The 19,848-nt window shown below is 46.8% G+C and overlaps 1 protein-coding gene across 1 annotated transcript in view; it reads right to left on the reverse strand.

The window, feature by feature from the left end:
• Positions 1-9,120: 9,120 nt before the first annotated feature.
• The window catches only part of LOC147525759 (sushi domain-containing protein 2-like), a 33,005-nt gene continuing 22,277 nt past the window's right edge, over positions 9,121-19,848 (reverse strand). Inside the window, exons 11-17 of the mRNA XM_086631039.1 lie at positions 19,597-19,843; positions 16,862-17,005; positions 15,186-15,341; positions 13,230-13,478; positions 11,845-12,117; positions 11,232-11,414; positions 9,121-9,140 (exon numbers count right to left, since the gene is read on the reverse strand). Of these exons, the coding sequence (XP_086487165.1) occupies positions 9,121-9,140; positions 11,232-11,414; positions 11,845-12,117; positions 13,230-13,478; positions 15,186-15,341; positions 16,862-17,005; positions 19,597-19,843 (1,272 nt within the window). The remainder of the gene's footprint in view (positions 9,141-11,231; positions 11,415-11,844; positions 12,118-13,229; positions 13,479-15,185; positions 15,342-16,861; positions 17,006-19,596; positions 19,844-19,848) is intronic.

Below are 19,848 nucleotides of genomic sequence, written 5' to 3' on the forward strand. Positions count from 1 at the left end.
GGCTTCTGTATGTGTTTATAGAGCTTTATGGCATTGTTGAGGGCTTCTGTAGGGTTCTAGAATGGTCTATAGGGCTTTATAGGGCTCTGTAGGACTCTCGAGGGCTCGAGAGGATTTTTAAATTCCTGCCTATATTTCTTGAACCCTTTCCCGTTCTCCCGCTGCCTTTCCCTCCCTCTCCCTGACCTCATTGCCATTCCTGCCCGTCTTTCTCCTACCCCATCGCTTTACCAAACTCTCTCTCTCGACTTTTTCCAGGCTCCTCTTTTCTACTTTTCATTTCCTCTCTCTTTCTTTTCTTGCCATACCTTCAGGATTTTCCCTGTCTCGCCTCCATCTCCTTTTCCTGCCGGTCCCTCCTGCCTCTCTCTCCCGCTCCCTCTTTTCTTCATTCCTCCATCTCTCTGGCCCTGAGTTTTAGCTCAAGCTCTCCACACTGTTGTCCCAGTCCCCGTCTCTCTCTGGATCACAGCGTCCTCCTCCTGCTTTTCTCTTCCCTTTTTCTGCCTCTGTCCTGCTGCCTTTGGGCTCGGAGCCTCGTAACCGCCTCGCTGCCGGGATTTCTTCTGCCCATTAAGGAAGAAAGTGGTCCTGCCTTCTCCGTGCCCCTGGAGGGATGTGTTTGCAGCTGCCAGATGTGGAGCTGGTGGCCGTGGCCGGGTCCAGGGGAGGGGGCCATGTGCTGTGGGGCTTTGGCCAACGGGCCCTCTTCCAACGGGCTCCAGCTGGGGTTGGGAGCACCCCAGGTGTGGCCAGTGAGGCTGAGAGTGGGGCTGTGGCTATAAAAGGGGCTGCCTGGGCACACCTGTCTGTGGGAGCTGATGGAGGACAACTGGCTGAGGAGTGAATCCAGGGGGTCCCACAGGCAGGTGCCGCCAGCCAGCAGCGGGCAGTCCCTGCGGAGAGGAAGGATTCCCTGAGCCATCCCCGACAGAGCAGACATAGCAGACGCCACCGGGAGCTGGGAGCCTCCGTCGCCTACGTAGGTGAGCTGCCGTGTATCGAGGAAGGGTCGCAGACGAGGAGCGTTTTCAACTTGAAAATGCTGCTTTTGAAATTGTTTTCCATGTCTCCCACTCACTGGTTCCCTGACCCTAAGTTTTAATACCTCCCTTTTCTCGGTTTGTTATTTCTTCTCGCTCCTTCCTTCACCCTGGTGGTTTTTAAGTTTTCTTTCTAGGTCTGCGTCTCTCTGCGACTCCCTGGCTGGGTAAGGGATTGTAGATGATGGTCCGAGTAGGGCCACGATGGAAAATGACTAAGTGGACTCAGCTGAGAGACAAGGCATGGGGAGGATTGTTGAAGAGCGACGCAGAGAGGGGAGCGCAGTGCCGCGACGCGGTGAGTCGGTGTCCGGCGTCAGAGGGAAGATGGGACTGTGGCTCCGTGACTGCTGACATTGGGATTTTGGTTCCTTTTGAAGGTGCGAAGCAACGAGCGCAGCAGAATATGGGCACTGGAGCTGATGGGGCAGTGAGCAGAGGGAGAAGGAGCAGTGACTGTTGAGGTGTCACACACCTGGTGCAGCGGTAAGCAGCCCCCAGACCCATCCTAGAGACCCCCCCAATCCCCCAGACCCATTCTACACTCTCCGAGGCCTATTCTAGAGCCCCCAGACCCAACCTACAGACTCTCAGCTATTTCCAGCCCCATTCTACACCCCCCCAGACCACTCTAAGAGCCCCCAGACCCTTCCTAAAGCCCCCTGAACTATCGTAGAGTCCCCCACATCCCCCCCGACCCATTCTAAGCCCCCACAACTCCTCCTAGTGTCCTCAGACCCCTCCAACAGCCCCCAGAACTATTGTGGAGTCCCCCACATCCCCCCAGACCCATTCTACGACCCCCTGACTCCTTCTAGAGTCCTCAGACCCCTCCAACATCCCCCAGAGCAATTCTTAAGACCCCTAGATCCCCCCAGATGCATTCTACACCCCCAGACCCATTTTAGAGTCCTCAGACCCCTCCTAGAACCCCAAGACCCATCCTAGAGACAGCCAGATCTCCCTGGACCCAGTCTACATGCCCCTAGACCCCTCTTACAGCACCCAGAACCTTCTATATGGCTCTGTAGGGCTCTGTGGCACTCTATAGGGCTCTATAGAGACAAAGACAGCCCCGCAAAGACCCACATTGCCATATAGAGCCTCGTAGAGCCCTATAGAGATCCACAGAACCCTATAGAGCCTTAAAGAGTCCTATAGAGCCCCAGAGAGCCCCATAAAGACCTGTAGAGCCCTATAGAGACCCACAGAGCCCAAGAGAGTCCTATAGAGCCCCACAGCACCTTATAAAGCCCCAGGCAGCCCTGCAGAGCCCTATCGAACCTCACAGAGCATTATAGAGCCCTACAGGGCCTCACAGAGCCCTCTAAATCTTCACAGAGCCCAACAGATCCCTATAGAGCTTAACAGAGCTCCAAAGAGCCCTATAGAGACCCACAGAGGCCAAGAGAGCATTATAGAGCACCACAGAGCCCTGTAGAGCCCCAGACAATCTCGCAGAGCTCTATAGAGCCCCACAGAGCCTTTTAGAACTCCACAGTGCTCTACAGAATTCTACAGAGCCCGGTAGAGCCCCACAGAGACTTATAGAGCCCCACAGAGCCTTATAAAGCCCTTTGGAGCCCTACAGAGCCCCACAGAGCACTATAGAACCTCGCAGAGACCAACAGACCTCTATAGAGCCCTATAGAGCCCCACAGAGCCCAACAGAGACCCATAGAGCCCTACAGAATCCAACAGAGCTTTACAGAGCCCCACAGAGCCCTGTAGAGTCTTATAAAGCTCTATAGAGCCCCAGAACACCTCGTAGAGCCCCACAGAACCCCACAGAGATCTATAGAGCTCCACAAAGCTTAAGAGAGCCCCATAGAGCCCCACAGAGATCTATAGAGTCTCATAGAACCCAAAAGAGCACTATACATCCTTACAGAGCCCTATACATCCCTATAGAGCCCCACAGAGCCATATGGAGCCTTACAGAGCTTAACGGAGCCCTATAGATCCTCAGACACACTCACAGAGCACTACAGAGGCCAACAGAGCCCTATAGAGACCCACAGAGGCCAACAGAGCATTATAGAGCATCACAGAGCCCTGTAGAGCCCCAGACAATCCCACAGAGCCCTATAGAGCCCCACAGAGCCTTTTAGAGCCCTATAGAGCCTCACAGAGCTCTATAGAGACCCAGACAATCTTATCGAGCCCCACAGAATCTTATCGAGCCCCACAGAGCCTTATAAAGCCCTTTGGAGCCCTACAGAGCCCCACAGAGCACTGTAGAGCCTCGCAGAGACCAACAGACCTCTATAGAGGTCTCCCAGAGAGAGAGAGAGACCTCCCCACAGAGCCCTATAGAGTCTTATAAAGCTTTACAGAGCCCTGTAGAGCCCCACAGAGCCCAACAGAGCTTTACAGAGCCCTATAGAGTCTTATAAAGCTCTACAGAGCCCTATAGAGCCCCAGAACACCTCGTAGAGCCCCACAGAACCCCACAGAGATCTATAGAGCTCCACAAAGCTTAAGAGAGCCCCATAGAGCCCCACAGAGATCTATAGAGCCTCACAGAACCCAAACGAGCACTATACATCGTTATAGAGCCCCATGGAGCCTATAGAGCCCCACAGAGCCATATGGAGCCTTACAGAGCTTAACGGAGCCCTATAGATCCTCAGACACACTCACAGCCTAGCCCACAGATGCCTATAAGTACTATAGAGCCCAACAGACCCCCATAGAGCCCAACAGAGCCTTATAGCGGCCCACAGTGCCTTATAGAAGCCTATCGAGCCCCTCAGAGTTTTATAGAGATATACAGGGGCCCACTGTACCCCACAGAGCCCCATAGCGCCCCACAAAGCCCTATAGAGACCAACAGCGGCCAACAGAGCTTTACAGAGCCCTATAGAGTCTTATAAAGCTCTACAGAGCCCTATAGAGCCCCAGAACACCTTGCAGAACCCCACAGAGATCTATAGAGCCTCACAGAACCCAACAGAGCACTATACATCCTCACAGAGACCTATACATCACTGTAGAGCCCCACAGAGCCCTATAGAGCCCCACAGAGCCATATGGAGCCTTACAGAGCTTAACGGAGCCCTATAGATCCTCCGACACAGTCACAGAGCACTACAGAGCCCCACAGAGGCCTATAGAGTACTATAGAGCCCCATAGAGCCCAACAGAGCCTTATAGAGCCCCACAGCACCTTATAGAACCCTATCGAGCCCCACAGAGTTTTATAGAGTCATATAGGGGCCCACAGTACCCCATAGAGCCCAGCAGAGCCCCATAGCGCCCCACAGAGCCCTATAGAGGCCAACAGAGCTTCACAGAGCCCTATAGAGCCCCAGACACCCTCGCAGAGCTCCACAGAACCTTATAGAGCCCCACAGAGCTCCACAGAGCCCCACAAAGGCCTATAGAGCCCCATAAAGTTCCATAGAGCTTTACAGAGCCCTACAAAGGCCTACAGAGCCTCACCGAGCCCTATAGAGTGCAGGGCTCTACAGAGCTCTGCAGAGCCCTATAAAGCATCATAGATCCCTGCAGAGCCCTGTAGATCCCTGTAGAGATCCCTATAGAGCCCCATCGAGCCCCACAGAGCTTTATAGAGCCCTACAGGGACCCACAGAGCCCTCTAGATCTTCACAGAGCCCCAAAGTTCCCCATAGAGCCCCAGACATCATCGCAGAGCTCCACAGAGACTTACAGAGCCCTGCAGACCCTATGGAGCCCTACAGAGCCTGACAGAGCCCAAAAGAGCTCTATAGAGCCTTGCAGAGACCAACAGACCTCTATAGAGCCCCATAGAGGCCTATAAAGCCCCCAAAACCCCCTTAGAGCCTCATAGAGCCCTACAGAGCCAAACAGAGCTTTATAGAGCCCCACAAGACCCTATAGAGTCTTATAAAGCTCTACAGAGCCCTATAGAGCCCCAGAACACCTCGCAGAGCCCCGCAGAGCCCCACAGAGACCTATAGAGCTCCACAAAACTTGAGAGCCCCATAGAGCCCCACAGAGCCCTATAGAGCCTCGCAGAACCCAAAAGAGCCCTATACATCCTTAAAGAGCTTTATAGAGCCCCACAGAGACGTATAGAGCCTTATCGAGCTTAACAGAGCCCTATAGATCCCCAGACACACTCGCAGAGCCCCACAGAGGCCTATAGAGTACTATAGAGCCCCACAGATCATCATAGAGCCTCTCAGAGCCCCATAGAGCCCTACAGAGCCCCACAGCACCTTATAGAGCCTCAGACAGCCTCACAGAACACTATCGAGCCGCACAGAGCTTTATAGAGCCATACAGGGCCCCACAGAGCCCTATAGAGCCTTACCAAGCTTAACAGAGCCCTATAGATCCCCAGACACACTCGCAGAGCCCCACAGACCCTTATAGAGCCAACAGAGCCCCATAGAGCCCCACAGTGCCCCACAGAGACCCACAGAGGCCAACAGAGCTTTATAGAGCCCCACAGAGCCCTGTAGAGCCCCAGACACCATCGCAGAGCTCCACAGAACCTCCACAGAGACCCACAGAGCTCTACAGAGCTTCACAGAGCCCAACAGAGACATATAGAGCCCCACAGAGACTTTATGGGCACCACAGAGGTCTATAGAGCCCCATAGAGGTTTACAGACCCCTGTATTGCCCTATAGAGCCCCAAAGAGCCCTATAGAGCCCTATAAAGACCCACAGAGCCCAACAGAGACATAGAGAGCCCCACAGAGGTCTATAGAGCCCCACTGAGCCCAACAGAGACTTTTAGGGTGCCACAGAGGTCTATAGAGCCCCAGAGAGGTTTACAGAGCCCTGTATTGCCCTATAGAGCCCCAAAGAGCCCTATAGAACCTCACAGAGCCAAAAAGAGCCCCATGGAGAGCTCGGGAGACTTACACAGTCCCACAGATCCTTATAGAGCCCCAGAGAGCCCGTCAGAACCCTATAGAGCCCCGTAGAGCCCTGTAGAGCAGCACAGAGCCCAACAGAGCTCTATAGAGACCCACCGAGCCCTATGGAGCCCCACAAAGCCCAGGAGAGCCTCATAGAGGCCTATCGAGCCCAACAGAGCCCCATAGAACCCTACAGAGAGCAACAGAGCTTTATGGAGCCCCACAGAGCCCTATAGAGCCCCATAGAGCCTCACAGAATTTGATAGTCCTACAAAGCCCAAGGGAAACCCACAGAGCGTCTCTCTGCGACTCCCTGGCTGGGTAAGGGATTGTAGATGATGGTCCGAGTAGGGCCACGATGGAAAATGACTAAGTGGACTCAGCTGTGAGACAAGGCATGGGGAGGTTTGTGGACGAGCGACGCAGAGAGGGGAGTGCAGCGCTGCGACACGGTGAGTCGGTGCCGGGTGTCAGAGGGAAGATGGGACTGTGGCTCCGTGACTGCTGACGTTGGGATTTTGGTTCGTTTTGAAGGTGCAAAGCAACGAGCGCAGCAGAATATGGGCACTGGAGCTGATGGGGTAGTGAGCAGTGGGAGAAGGAGCAGTGACTGTTGAGGTGTCACACACCTGGTGCAGCGGTAAGCAGCCCCCAGACCCCTCCTAGAGACCCCCCCAATCCCCCGGAACCATTCTGCAGCTCCTCAGACCCCACCTAGAGCCCCCATATCCCTCCAACAGACCCCCAGACCCCTTCTACACTTTTCCAGATCTTTCCTACAGCCCCCAGACCCCTCTTGGGGACCCCCCCCAATCTCCCAGAGTCATTCTGCACCTCCTCAGACCCCTCCTAGAGCCCCCGTATTCTTCCAAAAGATTCCCAGACCCATTCTACACGCTCCGAGGCCTATTCTAGTGCCCCCAGACCCAACCTACAGACTCTCAGCTATTTCCAGCCCTATTCTACACCCCCCAGAGCACTCTAAGAGCCCCCAGACCCTTCTTAAAGCCCCTAGAACCATTGCAGAGGAACCACATCCCCCCAGACCCATTCTCCTCCCCCCCGACTCCTCCTAGAGTCCTCAGACCCCTCCAACGGCCCCCAGACCAATTCTTTAAGACTGCTAGATCCCCCCAGACCCCTCCTAGTGCCCCCAGACCCCTCCTAGAGATTCCTAGATCCCTCTGGACCCATTCTACATTTCCCCAGGCCTGTCCTAGAGCCCCAGACTCCTCTTAGAGCACTTAGACCAAACCTATAGCCCCTAGACCCATTTTACAGATCCCCAGGTCCCCCCACACCCATTCTACACCTTCCAAGGCCAATCGTAGAGCCCCCAAACTGCTCCAATAGTCCCAGACCCATCCTAGAGACACCCAGATCTCCCCAGACCCATTCTACATGCCCCTGGACCCCTCTTACAGCAGCCGGAACCCTCTATATAGCTCTGTGGGGCTCAGTGGGGCTCTTTAGGGCTTTGTGGAGCTTAGCGAGGCTTTCTGAGGCTCTGTGGGGTGATATGGAGCTCTGTGGGGCAATATGGAGCTCTATAAATCTCTGTAATAAACTCTAGAGCTCTCTTGGGCTCTCAGGCGCTCTATAAAGACACAGACATCCCGGCAAAGACTCTCATTGCCGTACAGAGTCCTGCAGAGCCCTATAGAGTCCCGTAGAGCCCCACAGAGCCCTATAGAGCCCCACAGAGTTCCACAGAGCCCTATAGAGTCGTACAGCGCCCCACAGAGGCCTGTAGAGTACTACAGAGCCCCAGAGAGACCTATAGAGCTCCTGAGAGCCCCATAAAGCCCCAGACAGCCCCGCTGAGACCTATAGAACTTCACAGACTCTTATAGAGCCCTATAGAGCCCCACAGAGCCCTATAGAGCCTCACATAGCTCTATAGAGCCCCAGACACCCTCGCAGAGCTCCACAGAAACTTATGGAGCCCCACAGAGCTCTGTAGAGCCCCACAGTGCCCAACAAAGCAGGAGCAGGGACTGTTGAGGTGTCACACACCTGGTGCAGCAGTAAGCAGCCCCCAGACCCCTCCTAATCACAGTGGCTAGGTCAGTGGTCACCCATTCAGGTGCCCAGAAACTTGGAAGTGCTGTCTGTTAATTTGGTCAGCATTTTCCTGGCATCAAGAAGGCCCTCTATCATGGGGCTTGATAAAATGGATGTTGGTGAAACAGCAGCATGCTGCTGTATAAAGAGGAAAACCAAAGAAACCTGATCTCAGTAACAAGAGATTTCAACAGCATGAGAACCTTTTCTGTACTTCTGCTGAATTCAGAATCAACACAAGGAAAACTGACACGGGATTTCAACTGTGTCTTGGACTGGAGGTGGAAATGTATTTAGAGGAAAGCAAGTACTAGCTGACCATGCTGTAAAAATACCAGAGGTTTAGACGTAAGTGAGAGGAACTTTGGACTGTTTTGCATATCTTCTCTGGAGAGACTTGGACCTGTCAATAAAATAACCTTCTCAGACAGAGACTGTCAATAAAATAACCTTCTCAGATAGAGATTGATATTCAGCAGTATATCTTCTGATGCAAAAGGAGGAACAAGGCTAGATATGAATGCCATTATTAGGGCACAGCAATAAAAAAAAAAAAAGAATTAAGAACTGTGTACGCAATTTGTATTTTATATTGTCTTCACCAGTTGTCAGTATCCTGCTGCTGTGGGCAGCATTGCTATACTCCCAGCTTCCTGAGACTGATAAAAAACATCATTTTTGGCTCACATTACAAATGAACTACAACCCCAAATATCAAATAGTAAGGAAAGTCTTTGCTACAATCAGATCAATAAAATTCTTTCACACCTTGTTGTTCTTTGTCATCTTTCAGGAAACCATGTGCCGGAAAACATTGTGGTTTTTGTTTACTTATCCATAAAGCTGCAGCATGTCTCTCATCCTGAATGCAGTTAATCTCTGTGTATCTTCCAACTCCTTCCCTCTAATCTCTCAGGGCTGGCTTTTTGCCTCTGCTTCTCTAGTGTAAATGTCAGCATCCAGTTTGTTTATTGAGACCGACTGGCTCCTGTCCAGTATGTATGATGTTGATGGCAGCAATGGAAAAATGTTCTTAGCTTTCAGCTTGGCAAAATGTTTTGCCACTGATTTTTTTAAGATCTGGTTTACTTTGTAAAGATTTCACTCTTCTCAGACTTTTGACAGACGACTATTACTACGGTGAACTATAAAGCATGTTAAATTATCTGCTTAACTTCTGAATCTCTCATATTTTCAACAGTTAACTAAAGTACTTAATATGCTCTAGCCTATCATATTAAACAGAAATGTTTTGAAATACCTCTGGTTTCACTTTTTCCAAAATAGCATCACTACTGAGATTGGCCCCTGTGAACACGATCAGTTGCATATTGATTACTAACAATGACTGGTCCAAGAAAAGATTCCGTAAATGTTCACTCATCTATTTAAAATTGAGCTACATTCCCTGTTTTTTATGTGCAAATGTTCAATAATTATTTTTTATGTTAAAGTCCACCGTTTTCTGCCCAAACTCACTGCAGTTCATCTCACAAATATCACTAAACATGCAGAACTGTGTTGGAAATGAACAAGTAATTGGTGCAGGCATGCAGAGACTGATGAAACGTGTCAGCTGGCCCAGAATTCATTGCTGATGTGTTGTGCACTTTCCACATTTCTTTGGAAGATGCTCAGAATGGAGAATCTGTTGATACGAATTATTTGACTTTTGTGAACAATTAACTCAGCATTAAAAGTGCTTTAACATGCCATGTGGCCTTGCCTCACCCTGGTGCTTTGAAACATTGCCATCTTGAGGACATTTGGAGTGTATGTGGTGTTTGAATAAAACAAAGTTAAAACTGTTAGAAAATATTGAGAGGTTTCGTATAAATTGTAGAGACAGCCTAACTGCTACTAACTCCAACAAGCGTGGGCTGTGTCTGCTCTCAAATCACAGAATTGCAGAACAGTCGAGGTCAGAAGAGACCTCTGGAGGTCATCTTGTCCAACTCCCCTGTTCAAGCAGGGCCACCCAGAGTCAGTTGCCCAGGACCATGTCCTGATGGCTTTTGAATATCTCCAGGGAGGGAGACTCTACAACCTCTCTGGTCAACCCATGCCAGCGCTCAATCACACCCACAGTAAAAAAGTGTTTCCTGATGTTCAGAGAGAACCTCCTGTGTTTCAGTTTGTGCCCATTGCCTCTGGTCCTGCCCCTGGACACCACTGAAAAGAGCCTGGCTCCATCCTCTTTGCGCTTTCCCTTCATGTATTTGTACACATTGATAAAATCCCACCCTCCCTTCTCTAGGCTGAACAGCTCCCAGACTTTCCTCATAGGAGAGATGCACCAGTCCCCTCAATCATCTTCACAGCCCTTCATTGGACTCTTTCCAGCATATCCATGTCTCTCTTGTACTGAGGAACACAGTGCTGGACATGGTACTGCAGATGTGGCCTTACCAGTGCTGAGCAGAGGGAAGGTTCACCTCCCTCGATCCCCTGGCAATACTTTGCATAATGCAGCCTGGGACACACTGCTGGCTCATCCTCCACTAGGTGACCACAGGGCCCCCAGGCCCTTTTCTGCAAAGTTTCTCTTAAGGTATTCATTTTATAGTATGTGACTTCATAACCCACCCCGCAGATGGCTCAGACTGGATATACGTTTGCCCCAGCTAGTTGCAAAGGAAGTTAAAACTGTATTAGTGATGACAGAATGATGACAATAAATGGATGGGAGTTGTGCTATCATTTATACTCAAGAAATCGCTCAAATTATGTGGATACTGAAGGATTTCAACATTCTCTTTTTCTCTGTGTGGATGCATGTATGTCTAGACTATATATTTATATAGCTGCTAAAAGAACATTACATTTACATACGAAAATCCCATTAAAATAATGCTATAAATAAGGATTCTTTTTGTAGCCTTTGTATTTTTGCGTTATGGAATCATTTTTATCTAAGTACTATGCTTTCCTGTTTTTCTAAGAATCAGTTTGAAATTTATTTTAGGTTGTCCACTTAAGAAGCATGCCGATCAGTTCCTTTCAGCCAAACCTAGAGAAAGGGAAGCATGTAGCCCTAAACCTTTAGAAACAGTAGATACATGAAATAAATAAATAAAAAACCCACCACCATAAACCCCCTGAAGTAGATTTAAATACTAGTTTTTCTAGAAACCTAGGGATCTCATGTCGATGCCTTCACAAGTAAGAGAAGTTGCTTTTGTCAAGGGCCATCATCATATACTGAGATCATCTTGTTCGTGATAATGATTTTTCAATGTCAATTTCTAACATTTAAAAGGAAACAGACCTGTTCTTGGGATGCAAGTGGCTGTGTCTCCAGACCAGGCCCCCGTCACTTGGCAAATTCTTTCCGTTGACCCAGTGAGTTCATAGCCCTGATTGCAGACGAAATTAATGGTTGAGCCCAGCAGGTAGTTAGTTCCATTCTTTCTTCCATTGGTTGGATGATCCAGCCAGCCACAAGAGATCACTAGTAAAAGAGACGTACCTGGTTAAAGTATTTGGGATTTGGACCAGCAAACCTCCATCACAATGATTCAAATGGCATTTTAGTGGCAACTCATGGAAAGACAAAGATTTTTAGGCTAAATAAAAGACAATACTTCATGATTTTTTTTTTAATTATTATTTTTAAGTTCAAGAAAGACAGGTGAGGGCATAGAAAATTAAGATAAGGGTTCTAACAGTGGTGTAGTAGTGGGAACAATGGAAAGAAATTTGTGTTTGTCTAAGTATCCTACATGCAGAGTTTTCCTGGTACAAGGACAATTCCTCCAAATAAGAGTATCTACAGGTGCCTGAACCTACAGTTGAGCAAAGCCTCCTTGAACAGTGTTAACTATTTAGATGCCCTCCAGAAAGAACTGTAGTGATGGATGCTTTGTGGAACATGGTATTACCCGGCTTTAGATTTTCTACCAGCAGCTTGTGATTCTGATGGGATAATCTTGTGGAACTTCCCACTTGAAGGCTTCTTGTTGTCAGGACATCGAATCTGCAGAATGAGTCAGAGTCACAGAGCGAGACCATCTCCTTCACCAGGGGATCATCAGGGTCTTCATAAGGAAAGAACACGGGCAGAAAGGAAGCGTTGTGCTTTTCCCCATAAAAGAAATTTTTCAGTAAGAACTCTGTGTCATAAGTAAAGAGAGAAGTTCCGTTTTCAACAGCCCCTTGGGAGATGGAGAAAGAAAAAGAGAGAGATTCATATGTAACATTGCCTACAGACCTATCCCACCTTCTGCTACTAATCCAAGCGCTTATTTAGGTAAATGTAGCTAGAGCTGGAGGAGATTTACGAAGCTTTACAGCTTCCTTCCACTCAAGATTATTTTCCTTTTCATATGCAGCATATTAATTTAGCACTAAAGTTAGTGTTTTGTTAACCTGGTGTTTGATCAATTAATTAAAATTAGATCCAAATAATTGTGTAGCTATGATTTTACATAAAGATGGTTTTAGATGCCTGCTGGCAAAATGGTGATAAAGTACCTCAGCTAGCTAGCTAAACCTAACATTACAAGCAACACAAATCCTGATCCTGCGTGTCCCTAAATTTATGTCTGCCGTGGCCCTGCTTTTTGTTTTCACTCTGCTAAATCAGAAAATTCCTGAAGTAGGAGCAGTGAGATTTTTCAGTATGATCTGAATCCTGGAGTACAGCTACACTGTGCTTGATACAGAGATCAACTGGTCGCCAGAGAGTATTTTGCACCATTTTTCTGGCTAATCTCCTAACCTGATGTCAGGAGGAATGCTGACCAGTCTAATCCTGCAGGCTAGATATGGCAGCCTAATCACTTTCATTAAATGAAAGTAGCCATCCTTTTAGACCCACACCCCCCACCTCTTTTTTAAAGGGACAATTATTAAATCGTGATTTAATAAATTACTTTTTAAATTGTCAGCATGGTACTTGATAGAAACATTGCTAATATTCTGGAAAAAAACAGATGACCTTGGCTTTTGCCATACTTCTGTAACACTTTAGTCTGGTGATGCTGTGTTCATGACCATAGTAGATGGAATTCTGAAAGTGTGAGCTGTGAAATATGAGCTCTGACTCTTGATGGAACAAATTGCAGGACACTCCATCATGGTTCTGTCTTCAACCATTCGGCTAGGTATGTTACCCACTTGGGTAGAGGAGGGCATACTTCTCTTACTCCCTTCTGTTCCCTCAGTGCAGATTGCTTAGAACAGACTTCATCTGCCAGTCTGTAAATCACAAGCTGGTTTGAATTTGTAAAGAAAATGTAGCAATAGATCAGAGAAATTAACTTACAGTTAGCTCCAAACTCAAACAACTGCTGGGGGCTTGCATAAACTGACATGGTGGTTTTATTCTTGAAGGTATACTCATCCTCTGCATTGCCATTCATTACCCCAAAGAGACCCTGTGTGTGATTCATAAAATCTTCTGGGAGCAGAACTGTCAGGGTCAGAAATCCTCCACTTCCCCTTACTTCCACTCCAGATCCAGAAGAGAACATCACTGTGATGTTCTGATCAGCTGTAGAATGGAGAAAGAGACCTACAACAATGAGAGGAAGAGGACAAAATAGCTAATCATCCATAGTGGACAGATTGTTATGTCATCAGTTTTAGCATAAAGCTTTTCCTCCCTTCCAGTCTGGGCTTCATTCTGAGATGCATTTAAAGGGAGGCCACACGTTCATACCTACAACTGCGGTAAGATGAGTCCTACAGAGTAGTAGCAAAAAAAACCCCACAGTTGATACAAGCTGCACTGCCTTCTGCCAGTGTCCTAGAGTAGAAGCTTTAAGATATGATTACATCAGAGAGCGGCTGTGACCTGGAAGCACTGCTCTCAGTGGTCACAGGTTTCCTCTGCTTCTTGGTTGTCTTGTCAAGACCTTCCTAATATGGCTTCTTCTCCAAGCCCCATCACTGTCCCTTCCATTTTTATTTTCTTTCCTGCATCCCTCTGCTTTTGCAGCTCCTTGTCAATGTAGCCTTCCCTCTGCTCTTCATTATATTTTCCAGCCATTTGAGGAACACTAATTGCTAGTCGCAGAAAACTTCCTCTGCTGAATAGGAGGCTTACTGTTAAAATTCTAGCAATGTTTAGAGTATTTGTCAAATAATGATAAAGACTAATCAAATGATCACACTCCTGGAGCGAAAAAAGTCAACTTTTCATAGTCGTTTCAACAGAAGAACAGACCTAGAGAGCTCCTGATAGATGAACGTGAAATTCAGTTATATTTTAGTATATATTTTGGTTATATTTTACTATATTTCATTTTGCTTGGTAGATTTCATTGCATTAGATGCAGTAAGCTCAAAGTAGAATGTGGAGTAAGGAGTCTTTCATTCCATTCACCTTCCACAGGATGAGAAGGAAACCTGTTGCTCTGCAAGCTACTGAAAGAGGACATAGAAGACGCTGGCATTGAAGCCACCTGTTAAAACACTTCACTGTCATTGCCAGGATTGCATACCATCCCTTCATATTCCTCTCACATCCCAGAAAGTTCAGGCAAGCACTACATGTTGGGAAGGGTTGTCATTTATGTTACTCGGACATTCTGAGAGAGGAGAACGTGTCACAGTCCAGCCTACTGGCAGATCAGATGACTGCCTCTTCCTGGACACAGTATAGGTGCTTCCAGTTACAGCTAGGCTAACTGCAGTAATGCTGATCAGAAGCAGGACGGCTGCAGGTTCTGATGTGCTCATTTGAACCATGACTCCCTGCTACGCCTCTCCATGGGTACACGGATAGCCACAGTGTGCCTCTCTGTTGCGTGCTTGATCTGTGGCTATTTGGAAAGAGGTGTGTAGCCCATAATTCTGCTGGCTATATTCCTGCCCGTATTGTAGCTGTCATCAGTCTCAAAGGCCAGAGGAATCCATGTATTGAGCTAGTATAAAGACAGGACCAGGTAAGGCAAATTGGATGGAAAGAGAATTTTCCTCTGTGGTATCCATTTTATTTCTGTGACCAAGGCTCATGCCAACAGTGCGCTACCACTGATTCTGCCTCAATCTGGCAGCAACTGAACTGAAGAAAGTCATGTAATAACATTAATTCTAATGAGCTGGGATGTTTCCTGTCTTTTGTTTCACTCCTGACGTAATTTTTGGAGTGACCTGAAGCCTGTTTCAAAAAAGGACACTGAAAAGAGAGTCGAAACACATGCATCTAGAGATATTTTTAACTAACATGGGCTCTGTTGAAATACAATAGCTTACAAGGTTGGTATTTGTAACTAACCTTTCAGGTCCATCCAACTTTGCTCAGAGAAGCTGACGACCTTCCCATTCAACAGGACCTCCACATTCAAATCCTTCGAGTAGCATACTTCGATCACATCAGAGCTGTTCTCCTGCATGGCCACTGCAGATAAGCCTGTCACCTGAGCCCCAGTTCCTTCCAAATAAAAGAGCAACCCCCTCAAAATACCCAACATGATATAAAGTATATATGGAAGGTTATAATGATACAGGCAAAAAATCTCAGATATTTCCTAAAAATAATTAAAGACGATTACTTATATTTGAGGAAATTGCAAAGCATGTAAGTTACATAAAAACCCAGAGTCTACTACCAGTATAATATATTGAAAACAGAATGTTTAATGCTAAAAAAGCCTGAAAATTCTAAATTCTTCATCCCAATGGCAGTGGCTGAACTATGTCAGAAGACTGGCTGATATCCTTGTGCATTCAGTCCTGTGAGTAAGGCCTGGGAAAATCTAAGATAATTTCAGGGGGGGGCATGACAGAAAAAGGAAACAGAGCGAACAAAAACTTAAGAAACTGATCTTCAGAATGAACTGCTTAGTGACTCATGCCACTTCTACCACAAACACAGTAAAATCTATCAAGGGCAAAGTATTTCCTTGATAATCTCCATCCTATCCAATGTGATATTCAGTATAAGCATTCATGTCTACATGGGTGCTGAAACACACCGACGATTTTTAGTCTGTCCTTATAATTCTACCAGAAGTACCAAATCCTTGAAGTGCATCCCTGAGGCCAGCTGGAGTATTCTTTCCTGAGGCAAGCCTGCTATTGTGCGCACTTTAAAAGAGCACTAGATACAGGAAAAGCATAAACAAAAGTATCCGACATAGGCTTTTCAGGTTATTATGAGAAGCATGATCCCATTCTGTTGTTTCATACTTTGTTTTTCCCTCATTTTAAAATGCAGGTATATGACAATCTCCTTATTACAGGCTGGTTTGCAATTTGCCCATTCAAACAATGAAGGCCATGAATACTTCCAGAAAGCTTCTTCTGCCCTAGGTTTCGTTTTACAAACAAGCCAAAAGACCGAGACAATGAAGCCCTCTGAACAAAAAAATGACCCCCTTAACCAATTTCTCACCAGACATTCTGTACTTTTCTGCTAGCTCGAGGTGCTCAGAAAGACTTTTTTCCTCATCCAATGTTTTCTCAGCTCCTTCTGGGACATTTTTGCTCTGTCAACACATGCATGCATATACACCTAACACAGAAAGAAAATAAAGCAGGGCATCCACTTACCTGCTTTCTATTAATTTTCAGCTAATACTATCAAAATGCATCAGCTGGGAGCTACAGCTGTTGACTGATTCCTAGAATTGACTTTATGTTTCCATATAGATGGGAACAGGCATGGAGAGAAATGAGAATTGTTTTCTTGAGCTCTTAAACACAACAGAAAACCTTACACTTCCGTTACTCATATAATACCCAATAAAACTCGCAAATAATCTTTGATTAGGAAGTTGTTTTTTTCCTGAACATTTTGTCTACCTTTTGATTAGCTTTGAAAGATTGACCTTTCATAAATGGCCAAAAAAGGAGAAGACTAGAGCAGATATGAGGAATGCTGTGAAGTGCGAATCAAGCAACCTCAGAAGCTGTTATTTGTCATCGCTGCTTCCTCTCTTAGCAACTTACCATTGGGAAAGTGTGCCTGCTGTGTCCTCCCTTGCACTCTTAGTGATGTGAGATCAGACTCTACCAATGTGTATTCTCCTTGGCCTTTGAAGGTGAAGTTCAGACCATCAAATGTGAGGAAGTGAGGATCCCCAAAAACAGATGCTGTTTTTAAAAGCAAAAAGAGAAATAAGAACAAGTAAAACCCATAACCCATTACTCCTCTTCTTAGGTTCATGAGAAGAAAATAATTTCATTGCAGTGATCCAAAGAATGGCATTTAAACAAAGGAGAAAATGCAAGGCTGATCCATGGTAAGTGTGACATGAGGAACAGCCATGACAACCTTGAACAGCACTGTGCTAACAGTGAGAAATGTCATTCCAGTTACTCTCATCTTCATCGGCCAACATTTAGGGCTGCACTTTAAAAGGCTGTTGTGGGCAGCAATGCTTACCTGGTACATCCCCTGTCAGAATCCTTGCTGTTAGGCTAGAAGCCTGATTTGCATGAAATGTATGGAGATTTGGACATGAACACAAGGCTATTCCAGAAGCAGCTCACCAGTGAGCTTCCAAATGCAGCTGGAAGCGACAGAGAGATGAGATGGGGCTTTGAAGTCTCATCTGGCCTGAACAGAGAGAGGTGGCAATGATCCTCAGCCCTAAAGCCTCTCTGGAGTTCAGCAGATATCCTTGGTTTTGCCTTTTAGATCAGTAAGAGATCAGAAGGCCCCTCTCCCCTGCAGAAAAAAAAGCTGAAGTTGTATCATCTTATCTGAGGTATGACTCTCAACAACTAAGGACAGCCACATGACAGGTAGATCCTTAACTGCATGATTGTTATGCATTTTGGGATCATTGTCTCTCTCAATCTTTCCCTAGAAAAAGAGTCTCCTCCATAAACCAGGTTCATTACACTGACGGAAAGAAGGCCAATTTTTTTCTGTCCTCAGCAGTTAGTGCATTCATTTGGGATTTTCATATCAAAATGCATGTAGCAAATGAACACTCACAACAGAACATCACAGTAAAGAAGGCCTGCCCCTGAGTGATAGGTTCAAGTAACTTCTCCACATCAGGCAGATGAGGTGTTTAAGCCCAGCACCCCATGTTCCAGGAAAGTTCTGTAAGTACCAAAGTAGGCGCTTTTTTTTGTTTGAGCTGAATTGGTACCATATCCATCTTTGGCATGCTCTGAGAAGCTTTTAGCATTACGATCTTTGCAGAGGGTTCTGTGGCATTTGAGAGAGAGTTTTCTCAGATGCTTAGGCTTGCACAAGGTTAATGAACATTCTCCTAGCTGTGTGGTAGCACAGGTGGTTTGGCATACACTTTCTAGGAGAAAGACAAGCATCTGCAGTGCTTAGTGAGAGCTGCATGATGGATTTTTGTCATGTTTAAGAGATGGATGTAATGGCATAAGTATGTCTGGGAATCTTTGCAAGACCATGTGCTTCACATCCCTCATCAACATGTCTTTGCTCAAGAGAGGCATTTTATATCCTTTCTTTCCTGTAGTGGAACTGTCAGGGCCCTGAGCACCCTCATAGGCCTTAATTGCACTGACTAGTCTCACTGGGCCCTCTACCTATACGCTCTGTTCATGGGCTCTATCTAAGCTCAGACCTGGGCCTTCAGTCCCTGCCTGAGATATGTCACAGATGTACCTGTCTCCATCTCCAACATAGCCATGCCTGCACCTGGCCATGAACCCTGCTGATCTGCACACAGACCTGTGACTGAGTTTCTGGCTTGTCCTTGGACATGCCTTGTCACTACAGACTTGCCCAACAGTCACTGGACCGTGTCTCACCTTGGTTACCATCACTGGACTAGATCTTTGACCCTGTCCAGCAGACTGATTTCTCTACTTTCCTTCGCACCTGCCTTATCACTACAAACTCACCTGGAGATCCAGACTCTCAACTGACTGCTGCTGCCACCACCATGTCCATCCTGCTCACCTCACTCGGACTGGGCCATGGGCTGGCAAGGACCTTGCCCCTCCAACCTTATTATCACACTTGGTGCTCAGCTCCCTATTCTTTTGTTGCTTCCAGACAGGAAAATTTGATGCGGGATATCAGGAAAGACTTTCACTTTCTGCTATTGCTAGTCCTGGGAGAGTCTCGTGTTGTGTCAAGTCATGTCCTAGCTACCTCCCTCAGTGCCCTCTGCAGTTTTCTCCTTTTTGCCTGAAGCGAACTGCTGCCTTTTTACACTTTCCGTCTTTATGAGAGGACACGTTTCTGCTGGATACCTCAGCATCCCAGCAGCATAGAAGATGAAAAGACATGCAGCAGCAATAGAGATATAGTAAGACTTGAGGACTACTTAAAACGAAGGGGCAGGAACAATAGACACACTTGCAAATGGTAAAACTTCCATATTTGATGAGAGTAGCATCTTTCAGCGTGACACCATTGCTAGCTACTGCCAAGCTGTCGTTAACCATCCTTAACCATGTTCTTTCTGAGAAGGTGTCCAGTGATGATAGGAATTCATGGACATTGGCTACTAAACTTTTGCTATTTACATTCCAGGGCTTAATGAGATACTCAACAGCAGAAAATCTTGCAGGACAACTAAAAAACATACAGATTTTGCCACTGATAGATCAGTAGAAACCTTCCATGGAAATTTTCCAGAGGACATTGTACCATTATCAACTGACATACATACATATACAAATATTCTAAAAGACAACACTGTAGCAAAAAGCTACACTATATAATGGAATTCTGAAGCCCTTACCAGCTCGAGGTGGGCGATACGTTCTGCAGTCACTGGAGGGCCGCTTTTTCATATAGACGAGACAATTATCAGACCACAGGCAGCAGTAATAGAAGCTGATGACATCATAAAGCCAATGGGAAAAGCCAGGTATCCGGGGAGGCTTCATGAAAGGTGGTGAACCCCAGTCATGGCCTCGATCAGGTGTACTGCCTCCTGTGGAGTCATGTGTGAGGATTTGGGTCCCTGTGGAGTCATAGCAACACTGCTGTC

The sequence above is a fragment of the Tauraco erythrolophus genome, unplaced genomic scaffold, assembly GCF_009769465.1.
Source record: "Tauraco erythrolophus isolate bTauEry1 unplaced genomic scaffold, bTauEry1.pri scaffold_73_arrow_ctg1, whole genome shotgun sequence".
NCBI classification, from domain to species: domain Eukaryota; kingdom Metazoa; phylum Chordata; class Aves; order Musophagiformes; family Musophagidae; genus Tauraco; species Tauraco erythrolophus.